General features: G+C 57.7%; 1 protein-coding gene across 1 annotated transcript; it reads right to left on the reverse strand.

Annotated features, from left to right (window-relative positions):
- Positions 1-4,810: 4,810 nt before the first annotated feature.
- LARGE2 (LARGE xylosyl- and glucuronyltransferase 2) lies at positions 4,811-26,721 on the reverse strand. Its single transcript, XM_061462278.1, has 16 exons — positions 26,702-26,721; positions 21,284-21,436; positions 10,199-10,371; positions 9,693-9,949; positions 9,239-9,321; positions 8,880-9,003; positions 8,238-8,409; positions 8,018-8,122; positions 7,726-7,838; positions 7,491-7,616; positions 7,221-7,376; positions 6,939-7,102; positions 6,440-6,718; positions 5,977-6,123; positions 5,646-5,841; positions 4,811-5,565 (listed from the first exon to the last, which is right to left on the reverse strand). The coding sequence occupies exons 3-16, from the start codon at positions 10,296-10,298 to the stop codon at positions 5,368-5,370; spliced, it is 2,220 nt and encodes a 739-aa protein (XP_061318262.1). The 5' UTR covers positions 10,299-10,371; positions 21,284-21,436; positions 26,702-26,721; the 3' UTR covers positions 4,811-5,367.
- Between the last annotated feature and the right edge of the window lie 169 nt (positions 26,722-26,890).

Genomic DNA, 26,890 nt, shown 5'->3' on the forward strand with positions numbered 1-26,890 from the left:
AGAGGTGGGTGCTGCAGTGATAAAGGGAGGGAGCCTGAAAAGCAAGAGCAGTGAGAAGGGGAATAGGGCTGGAGATGGAGGAAAGGAAGCAGGAGGATCAAAGGACATGAAGGTTATATGGGGTAAAGCAGAGCAGAGGGAAGAAACGGGAAGAGATGAGAAGGAGGGAAAGTGAGGGTAGGAAAAATCCGGGAGTGAAACAGGGCTCCATTGTGAGGAGACACGTATTGCTGCAGTTACAGGGCTTGGAAATGCAGTGGGAAGACCAGAACTAAAAGGGTCTCTGTCCTGCCTGGGTTTCTGACCAGGGTTGGTCTGTATTCCTCAAGCACCAAGTGTGGTGGGAGAAAAGAGCTGCTCAGTGAAGGAGTGGGCACCAAGTCATCCCTTGCTCTGCTGCCATCATCCCATCCTGACAGTGCTTTTCTGTACCACAGCATGGGATAAGGCAGATCGAGCAGACCTGGGAGCAGCCAGAGCCTGCTCCAGTCAGGAGCACATTAAGTAACAAGGGTCTTGGCTGGAATTATTCCCAAGACTTGCTGAAGGTTCCGCTCTGCCAGCGTGGCTGCACCTCCCTGGTTCAAGTGCCATCATCACCAGCCTGGTTGAAACCAGTGCCAGCTCCAGAGGGCCTGGGTCCGGGTGAGTGATGCAGGTGATGCTGGGCAGGACTCGTGATGCAGGCACTCCTCAGCCATCCCATGGAGGATCTGTACGTGGGGATTCCTGCCCTCCTGCTCGTCACATCCAACAGGTCTGTGCCAAACCCGCTCCGTGCAGTGATGCCTCCCTGTTTCCTTAGGGTCTGGTTTCTTTAGGGGCAGAGGGGCACCTCACAGTGCACCCAGACCTGGGTAAGTTCAACGTAACCCTTGAGGAGCTGAGGGCCTGCAGCCCATGGGCACCGTCCTGGCAGAGCGGCTGTGCCAGCTCTCCTGTGTAACCAGTGAGTAAGCTCAGTGCCTGTTCTTCTTCACCCTGTGCTATCCAAGAGATGTCAAGGGCTTCAAACAGCCCAGTTCCTGCTCTAGGAAGGAAGAAGTGCTTCGGGGCATGTTTACTATTAGGAGCGCCTGGAGCACTCAAAGGTCTTGTAAGCTTGGCTCGCACTATCTGGGTGGAGAGGTGGTACGGAAAGGCAGCAGCAGCAGTGAGCACGGCGCTGTATTGATCTGCTGCTGCTGCCCAGTTTTCACTGAGGAATTTGCATCCTTTTTCCCTAAATTCACACTGGCAAATGCAGACTTTGACCCATCCCTGCCCCTTTGGTCGCCTGCTGCCTTCTAGCCTTGGTGCTGGAAAAGAAACTGAGATTGTGCTTTGGGAAAGCCCTTTTCTTAGTGAGCAACCAGAATGGCCTTGAGGTGCCTGAGGCTGTGGCTTCGGAAGGTCCCGCACTGGCACAGGGCTGTGTTCAGTGGCCAGCCTGGATTTGGGATCTCCAGCACTGAGGAGGTCGCTGTGCATGGAACAAGCAAGGGCAGGGGCTCCCCTTGCTCCTTGGATGAGGTGGGACATGCCAAAGCTGAGGGGGAAGGTGCTTATTGAACAAAGAAACCCCTCCGTGCCTCCATTCCCCTCCATGGAGCAGGTACTGGCAGTCGTGACGCTGCAGGAGCTGCTCATGGGCTGCAGGCAGTGGGAGCAGACACAAAGCAGAGGCACAGGCGTGCTCCCGTGTTGGGTGCCGCAGGAGGCTGCGTGTTCCTGCTTGCCCTGGGCTGATGAGTAACATCAAACCACAGTTTCAGGTGTTTCCTCATCACTGGCATCAAAACAGCGATCGACTCTAGGGGCAGGAGCAGGGCCTTACCCAGCTCCCGTACAGCAGGTGCGTTGTCCCCGAGTCACCCCTGATGCCGTGTGTGCCAGCCAGCCAAGGCTCTCCTTAAGGAAGGGTTAATGCCACGTAAGCTCCTGCAGCCCCACACAACCGGAGCCAACAGGAGCCATGTCCCAGGAGCTGCTTCGCACCAGTTATAGCTGCAGGGCCCCCCAGGCACCCTCCAGCACTGGCAGAGGTGTTCTGGCCACCTCTCACAGTCCCTCAGAAGCAAAGCACAGGTTGTGAACTCCATTAGATAAAGCAAGGTAATGGAGAGCTGGGGGAACACTGCTTGTGCCAATTGCTGCTTCTTCCACTGCATCAACAGCGGTGGAACCTGTGGTGCAGAGACGTGGCGCTGAGCTCTGCTTGCCTGGCAAGTCTGGTGCAGCTCCCCATGCAGTGTGTTGTGTTTTGGGGGCTGACTGGCTCTAACCTACAACCACCCACTGTGTCCTCAGCTGAGGGTTGTGACACCAGCTCTGCTTGTTTAGAGAGAACACTCAGGCCTAAATCACTGCATCTCAGTAGCCTCATTGATACCATCACGCCCCATGCACTTCATCCTGTCCCCACACACCCCAAACCGGAGCTGTAAAGTGGGAATCCCGGCTTGGAATGGGACCAGGAGCTGGTGCTGGAGAGCACCATGTCTGAGCCCTGGTCCCTCCCCAGCCTGCCCGACTCCTCTGGGTGCTTTAGTTGAGGAGCCCCCAGCCCCAGGCCTGGTGCTCCAAGAGCCATGGTGTAAAATACCCTGTCTGGCTGGTGCTGCTGTGCTGTCACAGACTCACACCATGAGCACACTCGTGAGCTGGTTTGGGGGTTCTATCTCTATTGTTAATAGCCTGATGCTCACAGTGCTCCGCAGTCTCTTTGCTGCCTTCGGGTCCCTTGTGGTTTCAGGTTTGGTACAGATGTGTTTAGATTTTAGTAAACTAAATTGGGGGGGATGGGGGACAGAGCATCTGATCAATTTGTATTTATTTATTTTCACATTTTACTAAATAAATCACAATCAAACCTCTCGTCTCCTCAGCTCTATGTACCAGGCGGGGACAGCAGGGTCAGGGGCACAGGCGGTGGTGCCCGTGGGACATTGCAGAGCGTGGCTCTGTGCAATGGCTGCGGCACCTCTGGCTCCAGCCTTGCTCTCTGCGCAAGAAGAAGGGTGCTGCGTTAGTAGAAATGAATTCAGCTCGAGCAGGGGCTGTGCTGGGTTAAGAACATCAGTGGGTAAAGAAAACCTGACCCAGTGGTTGTCTCCCGCTGATGCCGCCCGGCAGAGGGCACATGGAGACCGACACTGAGTGGGGTCTGCTCCGGGTACCTGAATCCTTGTTTTGGGCTCAGGACGGCGCAGGCTGGCAAGGATTAGGTGAAAACGATGGCACCCAGCCCTGCTGCTGCAGGCACAGCAGTGCCCCTTCCAGAGCACCCACAGAGACAGCGGTTCTGTACCCACCAACCACCGAAGAAACACCAGCTCCATCCCAGCGCTGTGTCTCCAGCAGTGAGCAGGCTCAGGTACCATCTAGAGCTGATCTAAACCTGCCTGGGTGCTCAGTGCAGAAGCAAAGCCATTCTGGTGAGCGTTGGCTGTGCTCAACAAAAGCTGTCTGCTATGGGCTGCTCGGGTGGAGCTGCACCCGGCCTCACTGGTGAGCAATGTCTCCCAAATAAAGCCTCAACAACTTGTTCCTGGCACACCACCCTTCTCCTCCTCCCTGCAGATGTGAGGCTGGCGGCTCGTGTGAGAGCCAATTTTGCTTCCCAAGTCTTGCAGTGTGTGAGCCCTGGCTTGGTCCTGCTGCCTGCACTGTAGATGGAGCTGGGTGCCGGTCCCCATTGGTGGGCAAGCGGAAGGTCCTGCTCGGCACAGTGGTATTGGGGATGAGCCACAGCACCACAGGAGGGACCCACATCTGTTGTACTTGGGTGTGATTAAAGTGACACCTGCTTCAGCCATGAGGTGCCAGCCAGAAAGGGAAAAGGCTTCAAACACACCAGGCAGAGTGAGCCCAGGGATGCTCTGCCTCAGCTGCATTGCTCTCCTCCTGCTGCCTTCCCTCTGGGGCACTCACGCAGGCTCCCAGCATTAGGACGGAATAACCAGGCGGCTCCAACAGGGATGTGAAAAAGAATAAAAAAGCTTTAATTTAAAAATTAAATTAAAAAGAGAGACTCAGCAAGAGGCGCTTGTGCCCTTCCCACAGCCTGGGTACGGCTCCCGCTGCGGACGGAAATCCTCACCCCTGCACAGAGCTGGCTCCTGCAGCCCAGAGCAACGCTAAGGAGAGAAGAGCAGAGACTGCAGCAGCAACGGGCCTGGAGAGCCTCCAGGGCCACCGGCAGAATCATCCAGGAGGAAGAAAGGATTAAACCCCCCCCGGGCACCCCGAATCAGTTCATTCTGAGGAGGAAAGTACTGAATAATTTAAATAGCGTGAGGAAAGCGACGCATCCTCTGTGCTCCAGTGTGTGACAGAGGTGAGCAGTGCCCCCGGCACGGGGATCCGCCACGGTCGTGTCCAGTGTCAGCCACATCCCTGATTGTCGACGGCATCGTCTGCACTGCCCAGAGCTGGGGAGGAGCAGGGGAGGCCCTGCCGGGGATGTCTCCAATGTGAGCTGGCCCATGAGGCTGGCTCACAGCCCTGCCCCGCGGGGCACTGGCAGCCACTGCTGGGACAGCGGAGAGCTCATCCTGCCCTGTGTGACTCCCACACCATCAGTGCTGGGCCAGCCCCACTGTCTGCATCCATTCAGATGGGAATAACACTACTTAGCCCTGTTAACCAGCCAGCCTCGATCCAGGCGTGAACCCAGTCACCACAATTCCTGGTTCTCCCTGGCCCCACCTCCCAGGGATCTGGGAGGCTTCACAATCCTACAATAGTTTGGGTTGAAGGGACCTTAAAGCTCACCCAGTTCCAACCCCTGCCACGGGCAGGGACACCTTCCACTAGAGCAGGTTGCTCCAAGCCCCGTCCAACCTGGCCTTGAGCACTGCCAGGGATGGGGCAGCCACAGCTTCTCTGGGCACCCTGTGCCAGTGCCTCACCTCTGAGCCTGCTCCACAAAGGATGCAAAATGATGCTCTACAACCTTGTCTCCCCCTTATCAAAGCCCTGGAGGGGTGGGAGACCTGGAAGGGGATTGGGACCTGGAACCACAGACCAGAGGCAGCGCAGGGTAAGGTAAAGCTCCCAGGCCCCAAGGTGAGGTGAGCTAAGGAAGGCTGGGAATCCACATCTGCTACAACAGCGGAGGGAGGACACCCATTGCTCCCCTGGTCCCTGGCATGGGGAGGTTCCTTCTGCTGCTCCAAAACCCTTGGATACACTGCAGCAGCGTGACCTGCAGGCACTGCCTGCTCCCACAGCTGGCATCTTCCATCTCATCTGCAGGCACCCCTTTGCTGGGCTGAAGAGGCTGTGCAGCGGCTTGGTTCCCGCGGTGAGCAGGGGCAGAGGGAATCCTGGCACCTTCTCATCTCCAGCATGCTGCTGTCACCCCATGCCCCCCATCCCCAGGCATCACAGGCTCCGCTCAGCAGTGAGGTATTTGAGCGCGGCAGCCCCATAGCGCCGTGACAGGTCCTGGTGGAACTCCTCCCGCAGGGTCTGGAGGCAGCTCCGGTACCCTGCGCTCAGGCGGAACTTGGAGATGTCGAAGCTGGGGGCGTGGGGCATGTGGATCATGAAGGCGTTGGGCAGCACCAGCAGCTCATACTCCTGGGGGCAGAGCACGGGGTCAGCATCGGGTTGGTGGCACCAACACGTCTCTGCCCCCCGCAACACCCAGCGTCCCCCACCTGCGCATCCAGCTCCATGATGTGCGACACCTTGTTCCAGCCGAAGCCCACGAACCTCTGGTCGTACTTGGGGCAGTCTCGCCTCACTACAACGTAAGGCTCGAAGTCCGGCTGCCACGCCACGCGGTACGGCACCGTGGCCGTCCGCCACTTGGCATAGTCCGTTGGGGCATGGCCTTTTGGCCACACGTGGTACCTGTGGGGGGGAGACGGGAATGAGGGACAGGCAGAGGAGCCTCTGAGCCAGCTGCCCCACAGGCATAAGGGTACAAAAGTGCCTTCTACTGCGTGTGACAGCCCCGAAGGACAGCAGAACAGCTCCGGTCCCTACCTGAAGGTGTAGAGGGAGCCCATGTCCAGCATGGAAAGCAGCTCTGCTTTGGATTTGGGGAAGGTTAAGCGGTAGTGCAGGGTCTCAAACGCCGGCACGATGAGAGCTGCCTTCCTCTGGGGCAGCTCCAGCTGCTGGATGGAGTTCCTACGATGGCAATAGGAAGGGTGTGAGGTCTCCCTGGCTGTGAGTCATGGTCACAAACCCCTTTCTGCAGCCCCTCTAGCCTGCCCACTGCTCTAGGAGAGCATTAATGGGTTTGAACACTCTGTAGCGTTTGGCAGGAGGAACAGGGCAGCCCTCACAGCTACAGCTCCTTCATCCACTGATGTCTCATGAAAGCATGGGCAGGATCCCAAGGCTGAACACAAAGGAAACAGTTTCTGCATGCTGAGAACTGCTGCTCAGGGCAATTCCTGGTGCTTGGGGAGCCCACACGAGAGCCATCCAGAAAAAGCCTTACCTGAGGTATTCATAGAGGCCATACATAGGCAGGAAGTCGATGTCGGTGAGGAAGACGTACGGCGTCTGCGCGTTGGCCAAGGCCACGTTGCGCAGGAGGTTGATGGGGTAGAACTGCCCCTCCTTGTACACGATGTGGTAGGCAACGTTGCGGCGGGCGCTCAGCACCTCCGAGGCCTGGGCATAGCGCAGGAACTGCTGAGCCTCCGCGTCCGACATGTACAGCGCCAGGCTGATGGGGCCGGCCCAGTGCTTGCAGATGGCCTCCAGCATCTGTAACCTGCGAAGCAGAGGGCACTGCCCTGTGTCTCCTGGGGCAGACTGGGTGTCTGCCAGTGAGACCCATGCCAGACAGTGCAGGGGAGAGCGGGAGGCGTTGCTGCTCCCAGCTCAGGGTGTTGAGGGTGCGGAACCTATGTTTGGAGACCCTTGGTAGCTCCCAACGTGTCGAACCTCCCCAGAGAAGCGGAGGCAGGACCTGAGGTCCCACCAGCAAGTACCTGTCCATGGAGAGCTGTGCCACGAGGGTGACATCGGTGGGGTTGAGAAGGGCCAGGAAATCGTACTGCAGGAAGAAGAGGTGGACGCGGTGCTGCGTGAGGTACTGCTGCCGGAAATCATAGCAGGGATCATCCTCATCCAGCTCCTCCAGCGCCTGCTGCAGCTGCAACGCCATGAAGGTGAGGGGGATCCGCAGCCCCACGGAGAGCTAGGGCGGCTGCGTGGGGTCTGTGCCCACCCCATGCAGTGGGGCTGGGGGGGCAGAGCTGCCACCGCCTCACCTGGTGGCTGGGTGCGCTGGGCAGGCTGGCGCAGCCGAAGAGCTCCCTGCGCAGCAGGTTCCCGTCGTACTCCAGGAAGGTCAGGTAGAGGTTGCGGAAGAACTCCACGTGCTTGTTCTTCACCCGCAGCTTCTTGGGCGAGTTCCAGTGGATCACCTGAGGGCAGCGGTGTCAGCACAGGGAGGGGGAGTGAGCAGCACCCAGCGCGCCCCAAGACCCCATCCCAGTGCCTGCGCTGTCCTTCAGACCCTCGCCAGGAAACCCACAAACCTTGAGATCCGAGAGCTCGGTGTAGCACTGCTCCGAGCGGGTGTGATCAGAGAGCTGCACGTTCCAGAAGCAGGGCAGCCGGTACACCAGGGACGGGTCCTGCTTGATCACCGCGTTAAAGATGTCCTAGGAGGGAGAATGGCACAGGGGGGTGAGGAAGGCAGCACGGCTCCCCCCCCCCGTGCCAGCAGTGGGAACGCAGTGGGGCCAACCACCCCAGAGGAAGGACCGTTACCTGGTCAGCCAGTGATGTGGAGAGCATGCTCATGAGCTCCCGCTCCGCCGTCAGCCGCCACATCTGCTCCCAGCCCAGGCGACGCAGGCGGTCGAGCAGGAGCAGGATCACCCCTGGGTGCCAGGGAGGAGGGTGCTGGGTCACCGAGGAGCACCCGGCACAGCAGCCCGCATGCCCTCAGCCCCTGGGGCATGTCCAGCACTCTCCTGCCTCACTTCAGCCTTTCCATCCTCCACGTGCCAAGCGCTGCCTCAGCTGGATGCGACCACCCCACCCCGGCAGCCACACTCACCCGTGTTGAAGCCACGGCCCAGGGCTGGCCACGGTTTGTGGTTTTTCCACAGGTTGCCCAAGTACCAGTCGCTTTGGTTCTCCACCAGCCCAATGACCTGCTTGTCTGAGGAAACAGAGGGACGTGATGCTGTCTTGCTGTAGGTTCGGAGGGCCCAGGCAAACCCACTGCGCCGGTGCTGTGGCAGATGGGGGGCCAGCACCCAGGGCCCTGTCCTCACCAGAAAACTTCCCGAAGACAGCCCAGAGCTCAGCAATGTCAGTGGCGAAGGTGATGTCGGTGTCCAAGACGATGACCTTGGAGAGGTTGGAGGGCAGTGCCTTGGTAAGCGTCAGCTTCATCAGCCCGTAGATGCCGGAGTAGTGCTTGTTGGGGATCCAGGACACCTCCGGCTGCAAGGTGACACGGCCTCAGGGCTGGGTATGTTCATGCCCTTCCCCTGCCCGGGCAGGATGGCTGTGTGTGCCCAGCACCCCGTGCAGTGACCAGCAGAGGGGCACAAGGAACCTGTGTTGCCAGCCCAGCCTGGAGCATCTCCAGGGGCACCACTGGCAGCCTCCAGGTGCCTGCAGACTCCGTCCCCTTTTCCTTTGCTCTCACCCTTGCTTGGCCCTTCCTCGAGACACCAGAACTCCCATCTGAACCCCAGTGTTCTAACGCTCAGTGGGGAACCCAGCTCCACCACAGAGCCACCCCTCCAGCATCAGCTCTGTACCCCCTTCTCAGCTGGACCAGCAACAAGCCCAGAAAGGGGAGCAGATAAGCAAGGGACCAGCAGGAAGAGTTAATAACCCCCCCTCCTGCTCCCCTCGGCCCTCTGAGCACTAGGCTGGGACAGGGCAAAGGGGGAAAGAGAGCCTGCCTTCAAGTCATCGGCGTTGTAGAAGCTGACATGGACAGAGGGCACCATCCAGGACTGGAAGAGCGTCTGGAGGATCCGATGAGCCACCGAGTCCGTGATGAAGTGAAAGTGGAGAGGGTTTTTCCTGCCGAGGGCAAAGCGCAGCAGCGCTCAGCACCAGCCACGGTCCCCATGGGCCCCATCCCTCCCACCACTGCCAGGGGAGACATCAGCTGAGGGGGCAGATGGGGAAAGAAATCCCCCTCTGGTTCTCTAAGCAGTGGCACAGGGGGAAGAGCCCCTCTCCTGCAGCACTGCCCCCCTGCAGCAGCTCATCTGGGAACCCCAAGCCAGACCTTTGGCACAGCACTTCCCATTACCTGTGGAAGAGCACAGATTTCACCAGGGTGACCACATCCCGGCTCGCATTGTGCCCGGCGCACACGATCGCGATGTGCAGGAGCTGCCCAGAGACAAACGGTGCCTTTTTGAGCCTGGATACTTCCCACCTTGCAGGGGCCCCGTCAGCAATTCCCTATGGGGAGAGACTCCATAACCCAACCCTCACCCTGGGGAAGGAGCTCCAGACAGAGGTGGGAATCCTTTGGCTCAGAAGAGGGGACTAAGGATCTGTCTGCCCAGCCTCCCCCCCCGGAAAAGCAAGACACCCTCGCCCACCGACTGTGGCCTACTGAGCACCATGGAGGGCCGGATGAGCCCCCAGCATGGCCAGAGCACAGTGTGAGCAGTGCCAAGTGGGTTCACATCCACAGTCAGCCAAGGTCCCAGCCTCCCACCCGACATCCCCTATGCACCGCTGGTGCCATCACCCACCTCACACTTGTGCACCGTCCGCTGCTTGGGGCAGGCCGTGCGGTTGCTCCTGTCAGCCCCGGGGGTGTCCCCATCCTCGGCGGAGGCCCCCCACTGCGGGCTGCCATCGCTGCCCTCCGCCTGGGCCTGGCTGAGCTGCAGGCGGAGCTGCTGGTTCTCCTCCTCCACCCGGCGCACCCGTGATGCCAGCGCCTCCCGTTCCACGTCCCGGCCCGGCTGCTCGCTCAGGCAGGGCGGCAGCAGCAGGAACCGGCCGTCTGCGGAGGGGACACGGGGCATGTGATGGGCACAGAGCTCGGCAGGGAGGGATAACGTGAGCCCCAGTGGAGAGGTCCCCACACACCCCACACGTGCGCAGCTCTGATCCCCAGGGATGCCATGGGAATGCAGAGCTCAGATACACCCACAGCAACTTGCACAGCCACACAGCAACTGCTCCAAGGCCCCCGCTACCCTCTGTCACGGACTGTCCCTTGCTCTGAGGAAGGAGAGCTGGTCCCACTCACATTCGAGGCTGCCCATGAAGAGGTAGAGCCAGCAGAGGAGGATGGCCAGGGTCACCGTGGCGAGCAGCACCTTCAGCTTCATGCGCCAGGAGCGAAACATGGTGCGCCGGTGGGACACAGCAGCGAGGATCAGGTGGGCAGCGCCAGCCCGGCTGGCCCCAGCATCCTAGAGCCTGCGAGGGACAAGGGGAGCAGAGAGTGGGGTCACCAGCAGCCCCAAAGGTGCCTCCATATCTCCCAGCAGCACATTCCCCATCTCCGGTGCTGAGAGATGCCTTTCACCTCTCCAGCAACAGGTTCTCCTGGCTAGCACCCTCCTGCATTGTGCTGGGGCATCTGGACCACCCGGGCTTCCACACCACCTTGCCACGGCTATAGAGCCCTAGGGGGGACCTCAAACACTCGGAGTCCTCTAAGTGATTTCATTCAGCTCTGCTCCTTGCTGCCTGCAAAGGGGAAAGGGTGAAGGGCTCCCAGGGGAGCAGGGAGGCTGTGCTGAAGGGTCCCCCTCATACTGGGTGGCCGGTCCCGGGGTGGATCCTGGCTCCTTCCAGGGGGAACTCCCGAGCCCAGCTCTGCCCCAGGCCCAACACCTCCTCCTCCTCCATTCACAGCCACCTGCCCTGCCAAAGTGTGGTGGAAAAACCCCACACGCTCCAGTGAAACGTGCCTCAGCCGCGGAACAGCCCATCCATAGGGAGCCCTCCCCTGGGAGACAACGACCCCCCCCCCCAAAGCAGGGCAACACCAACCTCGCTCGCACAGCCCCTGCCCTCCGCACAACATCTGGAGGCTCAACAAAAGCTGCCTCCGGGATGAATGGGCCGGATTAGGGTCTGCTCCCCCCTGCACATACCCACTGGAGCCCATTGATGTGCAGATGCCCCTGGGGCCACCGCGCTTGGGGGCTGGGACAGGGAGGAGACAACCCTGAGCAGCCCCCGGGGCCAGGGTGCAACCACTCGTCCCCATAGGGATCGCCTGATGGGAAGTGCTCCAGGAGCACAGGATACGCAGCAACAGGCCCTGCAAGGCCAGTTAGAGGAGCATGGTCACCCTCAAACACTGGGGGATGCACCCGTGGCACCAGACACAGCACTGGAGGGCTGCACCCCTTTTCCCTATGGAAAAGTGATCCTTCCAGCACCACTGCTCCCTGCAATGGGGCCCAACACTTCCCCACTTTTCCGCTCCACAGAGCACAGGCATGGCGGGGAAGAGGGAGCTGACGCATGGAGCACACCAGGCCCAGGCACGCTTCCCCCCATGAGCAAGGTCTCTGCCCACTGCTGCCAGCCCGGCTCCATCCCGCAGGCTGCTCCGCACCGCTCCCGGGCATCCCCCAAACTCTTTGTGGAGCTCACAGCGTGAGGAGCTGGGGAGAGGCGGGATGAGGGAGGTTCAGCCAGCACAGAGCAGAATGGGAAGCCAAGGGATGGGAAAGGGACTTCAGCATGGAGAAGGAGAAGGTGGTGGCAAACAGCAGCACCCCTCCTGCTCCCCTGGGACCCCACCAAAAGAGCAGCGCTCCATCCTCAATCCTGCATGTGAGCATGCTACCGGGTAGGAGTTTAGGGGGACCAGCAGCAGGCCAGTTACCAAAGACCCTCCCGTCCTCCCCTCAGCACCCAAGGACTCCATACACCCCCTCAGCACCCTCACCCCTCCTGCCCTGCCTTCTCCCCCTCCTCACCTACCACCCACGAGGCGATTTCCTTACCTGCCTTTCCCTTTCCCCTTCTCCTCCTCCTACCGCTGCTGCTCCCGCTCCCTCCGGGGCTGCCGTTCCCGTCCTCCCGTTACTCCTCCCTTTCGGATCTGACACTTCCCCCCCTTTCCTCCCCGCTCTCAAACCCAAGCTCCCCCCGCACCGGCCCCCCTTTGGGAGGAGGAAAGAACAAACAAAACAAGAGATTAAATTCGCTTTCTACTCAAGAGCCCCCAGCGCCAGGGGCACGGAGTTGCCCCAAGTAAATCGGGGAGGAATCCTCCCTCCCTCCGAGCCCCCTTCCCGCTCCCAGGACTCAAATACCCCTCCCTTTGCTGAGATAAGAGAAGCACCGGGAGTATTTACCCCTACCCAGCACCTGCAACCTTCTTTCCCAGGGCAGGAGGCTTTGTCCACATCGAGAAACACCCAGGAGGGAGATATGGAAGGCAGTGGAGCCCTTGGCTGGCAGGTTTAGTGGGTAAGTCCCAGGGGAAAGGTTGGACTTGATGATCTTAAAGGTCTTTTCCGACCTGTGATCCTATTCAAAACAGAGAGGGGCTGCACGTATGGCAGGGCTGGGGTGCAGCCCTTGCTGCTCAGAGATCAGCCACCCCCCAAACACTATCATCTCCTCACCTGGACACGGTGCAGATGCCAGTGTAAGGTTTGAAAAGGAAAGACCTGCACCCCGATAGCCCAAAAGAGCAGTGCTCCCCAAAACGCACAGCGTTCCCCGGACCTGCCCAGGGCAGCGGGAGCGAGCAGGATGGCAGCAGGAGGAGCGGGAGGCTGGGAATGTTAACTATGTGGAGACGGGCTCTACCTGCAGCTCCCCCACGCCTGGCCCCCGGGCTGGGGAAAGGCAGCAGGCTCCATCCCTGAGTGAGTGGCAGGAGAAGCCCTCTGCCTGCCTCAGCCTTGGTGGGATCCCGCTGGAGGGTGCATGGAGAAGGCACCGTGCGGTGGGAGGAGGCCACCGCGGCAGCAGGCACAGGGATTAGGATGCAAGCTGCCTGCATAGCAATTTAGATGCGATGTAAATTGCCCCCCACTCCATAACCCAAGGGCGAGCTGCGGCAGCAAGCCCCAGCCTGCCTGGCAACGCCAGCCCAGAGCTTGCAAAGGCACCCCGCGAGCTGCAGGGGAAGGCTGGGTCTGCGCTGAAATCCCTGCCCTGCGAGGCATCTACCTCCCGCTCGGGCAGGGCTGTGCTTACCATAGGCACTCGCAGCACTTCCCTGCCCAGCATAGCCCCAGCATGGAGAGGGAACCCCCGGGGCTGCCCCACTGCTCTCCTGAGCCAGCAGCTCCAAAAGAACCCTCCCTTTGCTCCCCTGCTCATGGAGCTCAGTCCGGGACTGTCCCGTGGTATCCAGCATAAGCCAAGTGCTCCAGCTGAGCTATGGGCTTACCCATGCTCCTGGGGAAGCCCAGACCTGCCAACAGCACTGCCTGGGGAGGCCTTTGGCTCCTGCTCTGGCTGACCACCACTGCCTCACCACACTCTTCTCCTGGCCTCCCTATTTTGCCCTCCCTGGCGCAGTGAGCCCCAGCCCGGGCAGGAGTAGGTAGGTTGCTGGGGAGCCCAGGCGAGGTGGAGGTGTTTGCTTTAGGGTGTTTATGGCAGTGGGGAGGAGATGACAAGCAGGAAGGCAGCTATAGCCTCTCCTCCCCCGTGAAATGTTAAAGGCACAGCAAGTGGAGGGCAGGTCTGGGAGCACCTCACAGGCAAGCAGTGCAGTGGGTATTGAGAGCTGAGGTACAGCAACTGTCCCAGCTCTGCTCTGGTGAGACCCCCCTTGCAGTCCTGCATCCAGCTTTGGGGGCAACAACACAAGAGGGACATGGAAGCGTTGAAGCAAGTCCAGAGGGGGCCACAAAGATGCTCCAAGGGCTGGAGCAGCTCTGCTCTGGAGACCGGCTGAGAGAGCTGGGCTGGTTCAGCCTGGAGAAGAAAAGGCTCCTTAAAGGGAGACCTTAGAGCAGCTCCCGGTGCCTAAGGGGCTACAGGAAATGTGGAGAGGAACTTTTTATAAGGACATGTAGGAACAGGATAAGGGGAATGGCTTTAACCTGCCAGAAGGGAGATTGAGATGAGATACTAAGAAGCTCTTCCCTGTGAGGGTACTGAGGCGCCCAGAGAAGCTGTGGCTGCCCCATCCCTGGCAGTGTTCAAGGTTGGGTTGGAACTAGATGATTCTTAAGGTCCCTTCCACCCCAACCATTCTATGATCCCATACCCATCCCTGCAGCTGCAGCTCTCAGCCTCCCTGCCCAGTCTCCTTGCTTCACCAGATGAGCGCAGCCAGCAGTAAGATGAGAGCTTTCCCAATACTGCCAGCTCCCAGCCCCAGCACAGGAGCGCAGGGCAGAAGGGCTGTTGGCAGCAGGTTCTCCTTCCTCCCCCACGATCTCCCATGAGCAGGTCAGCACCTGCTTTGGCAGGGACCAGGGACATGGCAAACAGACCAGAATGAGGTCCCCCCTCTTACTCCAGCCCCAGACTCCCCCCTGGGCTGTCCATGGGCTGATGCTTTGCTCCTCCAAGATCTCTGCTTTTTCTAGGAGCACTGCTCAGCTGGCCTTCGCTCTCCCTGGCTCTGCAGCTATCAGGTGAGCAGTTAATGTTTAGGGAGAGCTGGCAGTGGGAGCTTTCCATTGAATCAGCACGTTTCCCCCAGCCCTGCAAGCACAGAGGTGAGCAGCTCTGTTTTCCCACAGCACCAGATCTGGCAGCAAAGCCCATGGCAGAGTGGGCATCTTAATCTCTTGTTATATGCACCTACAGAGGTGATGCTGAGGCACAGCAGGACTGTGTCCCCCCAGGGACATATGACACATGTAACCCCCCATTACACATGACGGGGTGGCCTGGCTTCTTCCCAGCAAGGAGCTGCAGGGCAGCCAGGAGGAGTGATTTCAGAGCCATGCCTGTTGTCTCACCTAGCTGTAGGCAACAGAAACTTCAAATCCTTCTCCCAGGTCTCATTTTTGGAGCAGTAACAGTTTAGCTGACTTGCTTAGACTGGGGCACAGCAGGAGCACAACACAGCAGCTTCATAGGCTCGCAGGAGGCGAGAAGGGGCCTGACAGCCATGGTGAGAGCTGCACAGAGAGAACTGAGAAAAGGCAACCGGGAACAATCTCTTCTGCTCTCGCAAAGAGCAAGGAGGGGACAGGCTGGTTCCTCCTTCAGCAGATCACCTCTAAAGCACGTAAGGCACTTTGTCAGATGGGTGCTGAGCTGTGACACAGTCACCTCCCTGTCCCCCTCTGAAACGCTGCCACTCGAGGGGGGCTGCGCCAGCCGGCGGATGCCACACAGGCAGTGCAGAGCAGGGCAGCTGCTGGAATGTACAGAGAGGCGGAATGGAATTCAGCCAGGAAAGCAGATTAAAACCCCATGCTCGGGATTACCACCCCTGCCTCCCCAGTCTCATGATAAGCAAAGCTTCACTGAGAATTCCACTTTCCTGTTTCCCTGGAAAGAGCAACCTGTGGCAAAACAGGCACCGTATGCTAGAGATGAGATCGAGGAGCAGCCATGGCGTTGGATACCAACACATGAGCTGTAAAAGAAAAGATGTCCCTGACTCCCCACTGCCCCCACACCACCAGGGTACAGAGAAAATCCCAGCCTGAGACAGCAGTCAGCTGTGCCTTAGTTATGGCTTATTTTCGTGCACCAAGCTCTCTTGTAAGATCATCTCCACACACGGTTCTGCTGCTCCAAGGGTTCACCTTTTTATTTGCAAAGGTCACACTGAGAGGCCACCCTCTCTGACAGAAGCACAGCACTCGGGGAAAGGAGCTAACAGCCACTGAAGGGTGTTGGTTGAAGCTTCAAGCTTGGCTGAAGCTGGGACTTCCGTCACCAGACAGATTCCTTGTTTCCAGAGGAAACAAGCAAGTTCAGGCTGGGTCTGACACAGGAACATGCCTCACTGCTTACCTCCCCATGTCTGAAACCCCAGGAATGCACCAGGGAGCAACTCCTCTTGGCAGGGACTCCAATCACGAGGTCCTGCTAGACACAGGCTGCCTTTGCAGAGCAGCACTGCAGCCAGCCTCCCTGTCCGCAACCCAGATGGAGAAGGGGCTGTGCAGGGCAATGTGGGAGTCCAGGGCCACAGCAGACCAAGTGTTGTGTAGGAGGTTTAACTCTACCAAACACACTGCAACGCTTACAAGTTGGGCAGCTGCATTTTGCCACAGCTCTCAGGCCACCCAGCGAGCAGCACTGTCCTTAAATGCTCTTGTTCCTGTTAGGACCAAGAGGAAGCTGGAAGGATGCAGGTGGCAACAGCCGTCAGTGCCATCTGTGGGGACACCAGGGCAGCAGAAAGCAGGGTGCTGATCTGCACTCCTCTGCATGTGCTGCATTGGACCCTCACTGCAGCAGCGGAAGAGCAGGATAGATCCCGAAAGCTTTGTGTGATCATAGCTGCAGCACACTGGACACAACACCCAGGACATGGACCCAGACATGCCAACACCCCAATGTGCTGCTGAGACACCCCCCCCCCCCCCCCAATAAGCTGATGGAGGATATAGCTGTTCAATACACTGCTTCCAGCTTTACCTCCCTGTACTACGGGTTGTGTGATGCCAAGAGGATGCTCAGCAGGTGAAGTATTCACGCTGACTGGCCTTTTTCTGGGCCTGATGGAGCATAAGCCTAACTCTGGAGAGCTGCTCTGACACTAACACAGATTGCAGCATTCTGAATCAAATCTCTTCCACATACCCAACAGCCAGCACAAGAGGGACTAAGCCTGGGCACTCTGCAGAAACACCACCAGGGACCCACCTGCCTCTTGAAACAGAAAAGGAAAGAGCATTTGGGCTGATCTCCAGCTCCCTTCCCTCTTGCTGGGGTTAGGTTTCTAATATCTGCAGTTTTGCTGACGCCTGTGCTGCAGCTAATGGCGAGCTCTGGATCCATTAGGTTCACTGCGTCCTGGTCTCCGGATGTGCTCCGGGTATCAATACCTGTTCAACCCTGCCATTTCCCGATGCTTCCACTGCTGTGGGCTTGTGGCAGACGCAGTTCTGGGGTCAGAGCCTGTTCCCATGTCTCACTACCCTCACAGTAAAGAACTTCTTCCTTATATCCAACCCCAGCTTCCCCTGTTTAAGTTTAAACCCATCACCCCTTGTCCTATCACTACAGTTCCTGATGAAAAGTCCCTCCCCAGCATCCTTGTAGGCCCCCTTCAGATGCTGGGAGGCTGCATCACCTCATACAAAATTAATCAGGTTAATTATAGCAAAGGAGGCAGAGGGACTCCAACCACTCCAGACCAGTTCCTCTGCATGGAAAAGTCCACAAGAGGCAGGACACCATCCTCCCCACCACCTCTGGGAAGGTGCCAAGGACATGGCTGTGATCTAGGCCCTCAGGTGCCTGGCATGCATGGTCACCCTGAGCTGGGTGAGTGGCTTTGGGTGAATAGTTACCGATTGAAAACTGCACTTTGCACACAGCTCAAGAGTTATTTGCTACTTCCAGACAAGTTTTGGACAGGAACAAAAGGCTTTGTTTTCCAAGCAGAAAAAAATCTCATTTTGCATTGTTTTGCTGGAAGCTGACCTATGTTACATTTAGAAGAAAAGATGAAGGGGCTCTCAAACCTGGCTGGGTTGGGTTGTGGTTACTTCCCCTCCAGCTTTTCATTTTGGGCACTAAATCAAGCAATTAATTGTTTGTTCAGGTCTGCTCTCCAGACAAGCTGCGAGCATCACGAGCCAAAGGGCCGGAGTGGCTCTGCCCAGGCAGCCATGCTGAGGACGGTGGTGGTATTTTCTGTGCTAAAGCTCCTTTCAGACCTCATCTGGAACTCCCTTGAGGCCAGCAAGCACAGGGGGAAGAAGAGCAGGACCTCTTTGGTGCCCTACCAAAAAGGCATCGCCCTAATGGGTAACCACCCAAGGCAACTGCCCTAATGGGCACTGTTCAGGATGCATAAGAGGTCAAAGCCACTGCTTGAAGGACACGCTAGGAGCAGGGCTTTCCATGCCAACTGTCCTCCACAGTGCAAGCACATCACACCAAGGTCCTTCACTCCACCTGACCCTGGAGCAACTCTCCCAGATGCCATCTCTTGCAGCACTGAACTCTTCTCAGGATCGCAGGGGAGCCAGGCATGCACACAGGCAAGGAAAGGCAATCCCCTCACTTCCCCTGCATGAAAACCAACAGTGCCACAGGGGAGGCTGATGCTCACCAACAGCCAGAGCTCATGGATGCAGCCTGGACTGGCCCAAACTGGGATCTGTGCTTGAGCAGCCACTCCCATGTCTTCCTTGCCCAGAGCTATTCCTGGCACTGGTGCCCTCAGTGCCCAAGCAAGGCTGAAAGCAGAGCTCGTCCACAGAGGAATGGAACAACTGCGCTATAAATAGCAAAGGAGGATGGCTCAGGGCAGGCTCTGAGAGACCCAGGCAGTGATAGTGCTGTCCACTCAGGGTGCCCTGAGCATTTCCTGAGGCCTGAAGCGACACCTGAGCTACAGAGAGCCTACCTTGCAGATAGGCTCCTACAACAGTGTGGAGGAAGAGCTGCTGGCCAGCCTAAGGGACTACAAACAAGCATAGGGGGCATTTTTGCAAACTGGGAATGAAGTAGCAAGTGATGGGGGCAAAAAAGAGAGAGAGAAGTGGATTCCATATGGGAGGCATTTCCCAAAGCCAGACAGTGGAAAGGGGAATACTCCCAACAGCCAAACTTCGTGCTGGCCATTCCCAGCACTCTCCCCTCCCATTGCTCCTTGTGTTCTCATCCCCGTGGCTTCTCACACTGCTGAGCTAAACCCTGAACTCGCACACCAAAGGACAAAGGCCGGGAAGGAACAGCATCCCTCAGCTCAGCCAAGCAGCAGACGAGTGGCTCAGGACAAAAGCTCTTTTGCAATCCACAGCAATCTCCGTGCAGCACCCAGCCTGCACCAGGAGTGGGACAGAGGCATGGGAGCTCAGCCTATCCTGTGACCATCAGGGTCAAGGTTCCCTCCTACCTCCAGGAAGAGACTTATCCTTCCCACTACACTCATCCTCTCTACTCCCTCTTCCCTGCTGGTGCCTCCATCTGGAACAGCAAATACTTCACCTTCCCCTTCACACTGACAGCATGTCCCGTAAAGGGATGTAAGCCTCCACAGATGAGGCTATGACCAGCCTCACACAGCATTGCCAGGCTCCAGCCTCCTGCTCTCAGCAGGGAGCCCTGTGCTTTCAGCAATGCTGCAGCACAGCTCTCTTGGGCATACACTGGGAATAAGAGTGCAGGAGAGACAGTTGGGAACACAGAGAGAGGTGCGTATACACAGGGAAGGCACAAGCCCTGAACCGAGTCACCCAGCATATAAACACATGCGAACGCACACACAAGGAAGCAGTGACTTCCTCCCACAGAAAGGGGTTTTCCATCAGAACAGGAAGACAGCACTCCAAAAAAAGACCACACCAGAACACCAAGCCCTTGCTTTGCTGCTCCTGGAGCATCAAATCCATCCAGGACACAGGAAGCAAAGATGGCCAGTGCAAGCTACAAACCCACCTTGAGAACGCTGGAAATCCACAGCTCACTTCCCTCCTTCCCAACAGCTCTCCTGTCACCCCTCATCCCCCCTCCCCTGCACAGTAAGCAAGGGGAGAGGCAGAGGTCTTGAGTTTGGCTGAGTTTCCTCTGGGTGAAAAGAAGCTGGATAGCAGACCGGGCAGGATGTGAGCACCCATTTAGGGATAGGATCAGCAACCTCCTAATCTGTACATTTTGGACTCCAAGCACTTCACTGTGCTCTCTAATTAAACCACAGAGGGCAGAGATTGCCAGAAGGTGAAGAACAAGGAGGAAGAAGGAAAGGAAACAGAGGCTGCGGTTTAAAGGCTATTCCTAGTGGCTTATATGCAAGGTGGAGGGGGGGCACGGGTAGGGATGAATTTTACTTCAAGTACTTTATGCCAGGGGTGCTGAGCAACCTATTGCCTCCCCAGTCCAAGCCATAGCGGGATGAAGGGGAACCTGCATGAGGGCCTGGGCATGGTAGAGGAGGGAGCGAGGGGCTCCATCAAGCCAAAGCTTTACCTGTGGCAGCCTTGCCTGGCTGGCCATGACTCCCTTCTTGGTTCCCCTGCCTCCTGGGAAACAATACAAGCTCCAGAACAAGCTCGTCTCCACTTCACAAACCTGTCTGCACAGAAGAGCCCTGCTCAAGCTCTTATCTGGCTCCAGGCTGGGGAGGGGCTGGTGCCTGGCTGCCCTGGCACCCAGGCTGGATGTTCAGCTCTGCCAGGCTCGTTCAGGGCTTCCTGGCAGGGGAAGGTTTCCTGGCACAGGTAAAGAGGGAAACCTTTAACCACAGCCCATGACAAACAAAGCAGTTCAAACAATGCCCTGCTTCCCTCAAGCTGCGCTCAGCCCCACGTGCCTGTGCGGAGGAGGCAGCGAGCCTGAGCCTCCATTCCTCACTGCTTCGGGACAGCGCTCAACAGGGAAACTACCTGAGCAGTGGGGACAGGAGCATTCTGGGCTGCAGCACAGGGAGCAAGGAATAGCTGGGAACAGGAGTGCAGGGGAATGGCCTCGCTTCCCGAAATGCTCTGCCTCCAGCTCTGACCCACGAGACTGAGGGGGGTGCGTGTGTGCAGGGGCAGCCTGTCACTCCAGCATCCCTCTCTTCCCTCGCTCCTATTCTTTGGCATTCCTCTCTTCTGTTTGCTTTGTTTCAGCCTTCAATGAACAGGAAGAAAAGGGAAGGAGCCTTGACAAATCCGATCAAGGCGCAGCCACGCTGAGGCCCCCTCCTGCTGGCGTGCCAAGCCCTGCACTAATGAGGGGCAGAGGAGAAAGAGAGGTGGCTGCTGTGAGCAGTGCCCCTCCAAGAAACACTCAGTATAAGGGACAGAGGGAAAAGAAGCTTCCAGGGCAGAACAATGCCAGCACAAGCTCCCATTTCCCCTGGCCCAGGGAGCTTGTCCCAGCTCCTCAGCCCAGGTCCCAGCCACCTACTGCCCACGACACTAGAAACAAGCAATAGACCATAGTAGTGACTGGGGAGAAGGATCCAGACTTGCATGGTCAAGGGAAGTTCAACTGAAACACCCTTGGAGATGGAACCTCGCTTTGTTCCAATGATTCAGGCAAGGAATCTGGCCTTTCCCTCCAGGGGACTGGGCCAAAGGGGCTTACAACTGCCAGTGTTGTCTGCACACCCTCCCCACAGGTCCCAAATACCCAGTAGAGAGGAGACCCACAGAATCAAGACCTTCTGCCATGCAATTATCCCTAGTTTACCAATTTGGGAAGAGAAACACTAAGCCAGGAAAGGAGCAAGAACATGTAAACCATCTATTTAACAAGCAAGATAACTGACCTTTGGAGGCTGCCAATGTTGCAGGGGTGGCTGAGAATAGCTGGAGAAGCTGGGAGGGCCTGGTGGTGGCTGAGGACCACCCTTTAACCAGGGATTCTCAACGTGAAGGGCAGATAGCACATCTCAGCTGCACTTGAGGGAGCTTGCTGTCACCTGAAACCCAAAAGACAGTCACATGAAGAGCTACTGCATAAGAGAGCTCTGGGTACGAGCCCTTGCACAGCCAAGAATGTCATAGATCAGCAGCACCCAGCACCTTGGGTTTGTCCTTTTCTCCAGCCTGTTACAAAGCACAGCTTGGCATCAACACAGGGCTACCCAGGCAGCCCATGTGTGCTGCATGTTCCTACTCCCAGATCACTGTAGCACATTCCCCAGCCATGCAAGGACTGCACACGTGTCCCCAGGAGCGCTGGCAAAGCCACAACCAGTGTGCAACACACACAGTCCATCACAACACACAAGTCCTCACACTGACTGCAGCAGGACAAGGAGCTGGGGCAGGGATCCAAGTTCCCTGGCCCCCTCCCAAACATGATAGCAGTAGCAAGTGTTTAGCTCGTGAGGCAATGAAGGGATTAACTATCATGTCCAGTAACCTGAGTGCTGTGACATACCCTGGGCAGTCCCAAAAGGGGAGTCGAGAGAGCCTCTCCAGATAGATGCACAACAAGGAGAGGGGAAGGATAAAGGCAGAGGAGAGAGAAGGCAGGCAAAACCCACCATGCAGCTTGTGCTGCAGCCTGCACATGCAGGCTGGAATGGATGATCCCTTCTCCCAGGAGGCTGCAAGGATTATCACCTCCTTATGGAGAGAAAGCCCAAACCAGAAGGACAGAGCCATGCAAGTAAGTTGGGCAAAGGAATCAAAGAATTGGGAGTTTTGCTTTAGAGCCCCTCTATCCACACATCATCGCTCCAAGATGCAGGAGGAACAGGACCTTCAAAGCAGGTAAACCCAACCAAAACCATCTTTCTGGTCTGCCCCACCTGTTTGAAAACCCTAAGCAGAGAAGTATGTATGCAGGGTGCTGGGCACCAGCTCTATTGCAGCCCTTCAGCCACAGCAGACCTGGGTCAGCCTGGTACAGCACAACATGGAACAAGGGAGACAGCATCAATCCCAACAAGGGCTGGAAATCATTGACAACATTTAGCCTGTGAGTTGCTCCCTGAACAGTGAAACCCAGCAACTCGAAGCAGTAGAGCACCACCACTGCACAGCAAAACACTCCTCCAGCAACAAAACCTGACATTACTTCTGCTTTGTGAGTCTCCATCAGTATCTGGCTACAAGGTGGACATGTACGGACACTACAGCACACTTCAGTGAACAGACATCTATTCCATCCATCCACACTCTGCTTGTCCTGATCTGTCAGCTCCCACCTCAGATGAAAGAAGTCTAAGGGGAGAACCTCCCCTCTGGAGCAGGGGAAGCAGGATACAAACCAGTGTGCTGCCTGGCACACATCCCTTTTGCAGTCACAACCCTCCCTGTGGTGTTACTAGAGCCCTGTATTTCCAGGGAGCAGTTCAGCAGGTAAGAGCCAAGCCCCTGGCACCCACCTGGGATAGGAAGCAAAAGCTGCCAGCAACAAGGCTGGGTAGTTTCAGAAGCAAAGAGCTGGAAAAGCAAAAGCACCTTCAGCATTGCTAATTCCGAGTGGGAACAGCCAGACATGTGCCTGCCACACATGGAGCTGCGCCACACAGCACAGTTACCAGCATCAACAGGAAAGCAGATATCCTATGGGCACATGGCAAGAGCACCACCTCCACAGTGGAGAGCTCACCTTCAGTGGCTCAATACCTAGCGAGTATGAGCCACCAGCAGCTATTGAGCACAAGGGACCTGCAAGACCTGCATCGTGGTAGGACTGATCTGTGTCTGCTGCCTTCTCCAGGCAGGGTCAGAGAAGCCAAGGTGAGATGAGAACCCACAAGCAGCTGCCCCCCTCACCCCAAAGCAGTTGCTTCTCCTTCAGGGCCAAGCTGCATCTCTGCCTTGGAGTGTTTCCATTGACTTAAGCCACCAGAGAACTGCATGTCCAGAAGTTTTTTCCAAGTGCATCACAGGGTTATTAAAAGATACGGCCTCTCCCTCTCAGCCTTTAGCACAGGCAGATTTGGGATGTTACAGGAGAGAAGGCACATTGCTGATGAATCAGGGAAGGGAATTATCCAAGTAACACCCTGGGGCTCTAAACGGCTTTCTGGAAAAGGCATCAGGAGGCAGGAGGCGGTCACCATCCCGCAGCAGGGCTCTGCACACATTGCCAGGTGCATTGCTCCTCCTGGGAAGCCAAAACCAGCCTTTCTCCTGAGATGCCAAGTCTCAGCTAAGTCGGGAAGGGCAGGGACACCCCGACAGAGAACAGCAACAAAACCCCTGCAAGTCAAAATACGCATTAAAAGGCCCCTTAACCTTGTTTGACCTGGGTTTCCCTTCCCCTCAGGCTACTGCTTCAAGCAATAGACCTGTCAGCAACACTTCAGGAACTCAAGGGCTACCCCACCAACATCCGCAGCCAGCTGCTGCCTTCCCAGGCCCTGGGAGGGCTGTCGGAGATCAGAGGCACAAGCTGCCACCGCTAGCAATGCCATGCACGGGGCCTGCATTGCCCTTGTCTCCTCATTTGGACAGAGATTTGGAGCTCTCCTGAAAGGTGCTGGCCTCCAGCACCGTGAATGATTCAGGCCTTCCATTCTAGGCAGGGCTCATGTGTCAGGGACTAAAATACTCCCTGGATGTGCCTTGTCTACAGGTTATCTGGAGTGAGTCACAATTTATCCCAAAGTATTGGCTGAGCTCATCCAGAAGCAAGAAAATAGACGGCCACAGCATGGTGTGGGAGCTGAACAGCGCAGGAAGGGATACCCCAAGGAGACAGAGCCAGGAAGGCCACTGCATCCTACACCAGGACTGCTCCCTTCCAACCACAGCTGGAAAGAGCCACTTCCCTCACCTTACACTGCAGGCTCCTTCCTCCAGCAGTGGAAGGACAGCAGTGAAACATGCTTGGGGAGAACATCCACTTCCCCCACAAGTACCAACCTCCCAACACAGATTGGAGCATCAGTTACAGTGAATCTATTCTTCTGCATCCCACTCCCCAGCTCCAACACATCCTCACGTACCACAGCACCCTGCAAGGCACGTTTGGAGCAAGGCTTCCTTAGGATGAGCTGCCTCAGACCCACAGCAGTGCTTTGCCTGGAATCAGGCTCCCCAGGAACAGTGTGATCTCGCAGATCTCAGCTAAGAGTGAGATGCTGGCAGCCAAGCAAGCTGGACTGAAGCACTGTACCCAGTGATGGGCTGGCACAGTGATTGCTTTTTTTGGTTTGCTTCTTTTTCCTACCATTAGTGCTGAGCCTGCACCCCTCGTCATCAGAGCACAGGAACTATTTGGCCTCGGTTACAGCCAGTGGATTTCCAGTAAGCACGAGCCCTTGGCACCCAGACTGACAGTAAGGGCTAATAAAAGAGCTGCTCAGAGATGTTTCTGGGTACAGTGGAGACAGAAACTAGCCCCTCATCCCAGCCTTTCACCTCCTGCCCTCCCAGTGCTGGCACCATGAGCCAAGGCGATTTAAGTCTCTCTCGGTCTCATGGGCTTGCTGCTGCTCTGAGACACCACCCTTGCTACAGTGCTCCCCCACAGCCTATTTACCATAAAAAGGCAGCTTGATGCTACTCAAACTGTCCTCCAAACTCACTCACTGTGGGAGGGAGACGTGCAGAAAGAGGGACAGGGCAGACAATGGGTGGGAGGGAAGCTGTGGGCAAGGGATAAGAGGAAACATCAGCCAAAAAGCTTCTCACTCAGGGCCGGAACTGCACTATCTGCCTCTGCTGCTGAGAGCAGCCCAAGGACTTTGTGCATCAAGCTTCACCTCTGGCTGAAGACAAGGTGTCTTTGGCAGTCTCCTAGGCGGCCAGCTCTCAGATTGCTGTCTGCCAGAGCTCCTCCTTGAAGGAGAGCAGCTCCAGCAGTCTGCACTGGATATGCCCCTAGAGTCATTGTCAGTGCACGTTTATCCCCAGCCAGCTCACACCTCTGTCACAGGCTTCAGGTGCTATCTCACCCACGCCGGTACTTCCACCTCTGTGACATTCAGAGGAGCTCACAGGTAGCGCTGCGTGTGAATGGAAAGTTGGGTGCAATCCATGTGATTCTGACCAGAAAGGTTTGCTTAGCGCCAGACTGTTTGCCAGCAGTATCTCGTGCCCTTTTTGAACTCAGCCTGCTGGAAAACAAACCCTCGGGGGAAGGGGGGAGAAGAGAAGAGGCGAGATCAGAAAGGATAAAGTGCCTGCCCATGTAACTGTAATTCTTGCCGAGGAACCTGCAGGCACACACTGGGTCTATTGTGCGGAGGTAACCGGACAGGAGGAAGGAGGGGCAGCTTGGCAGAGCTCTTTTTTGTGCTCTATGAGAGGCCACGAAACACCTTCCTCACCCTTAAAGGTGCGGCAGGGAGGCACGGAGCCGCGTCCATGTGCGCCAACCGCTGATGATCTTTGCACTGCAAGGTGTGCCGAGGGGCCAGGCCCAGCTCAGGACAGCAGTGCACGGCAGGGAGGGCACCAGGATAAGTCTCCCTGGGTGAGTGGGAAGGCAGAGCTGGATGGAGTCCATGTAGCCCAGCACCACTCCGCACGGCAGGGAGGAGGAAGGGGTGGCCTGAACACAGGTCTGAGCCCTCACTCGCACCAGGCTGCAGCCAGGCAGGTCACACTCCTCTGCCCCCCTCCTGGAAAACGGGGGGAAGTGCTTAAGAGCCATAGAGAGCAGAGTGACTGGGGCTGGGCTCCGGGAAGGAGCCGGGAAGCGCTGATAGCACGGTCCTGGCTGCCTCCCTGCTCCCCCTTCAGCGCTCCCTCCTTCCTTCCTTCCCTTTCGCTGCCCTCCGAAGCCTCCTCCAGCCCCAGGTCGCGGGCAGGGACACCACACACACACGACAGAAGACGACCGAACGCGACATTGTCAGCCCCGCGTCCCTCCCCGATCCTTTTCCACTCCCTGCCCGCAGCTTGCGGCCCCGAGGGCAGTTCCCCCTCTCCCACCCGCACACCCGGGGAGCACGGAGCGTTCCGCCTGCTCACCAGCGGGGCTGCGCTGCCCGCTCCGTCCCACCGGGCGCTTCCCGACACGAAGGTGCAGGCACACGGTGCCGGGGCCACCCGAACGGGACTCCCCATGTCCATCACATCCCCCCCTCCGAGCCCACCTCCCCCGACCCCCACAGGGCACCCAGCACTCACCGCACCGCACCCCGAACACAGCGCTACCGGTTCCCAGACCCACGGAGCGGCGGCTCCGTGCACGGACCGACCCCCGCCCCGCTGCAGCGCCCGAACCACGCGTCCCTCCGGGGCCCCCAGAGCTGACCCGCATCCCGGCTCCTCACCCTGCGGTACCACGGCCCCACTCAGGCCGCCCCACAGCGCGGAGCGCGGCCCTACACAGGGTGCCCCGCAGCCCGACACGTACCCACCCGGCGGGGCCGCTCCGGCTCCTTTAAAGCGGCCCATCGGCCGCTCGACTGCCGCGCCTGGCTCGCTGTCTCGGCTTGAGTGGGGCGGGCCTGGCGCGCAGG

Source organism: Pezoporus flaviventris, unplaced genomic scaffold, assembly GCF_033815535.1.
Source record: "Pezoporus flaviventris isolate CSIRO_AGI_PZ_B2104156 unplaced genomic scaffold, CSIRO_AGI_Pfla_v1 ptg000035l, whole genome shotgun sequence".
NCBI classification, from domain to species: Eukaryota; Metazoa; Chordata; class Aves; order Psittaciformes; family Psittacidae; genus Pezoporus; species Pezoporus flaviventris.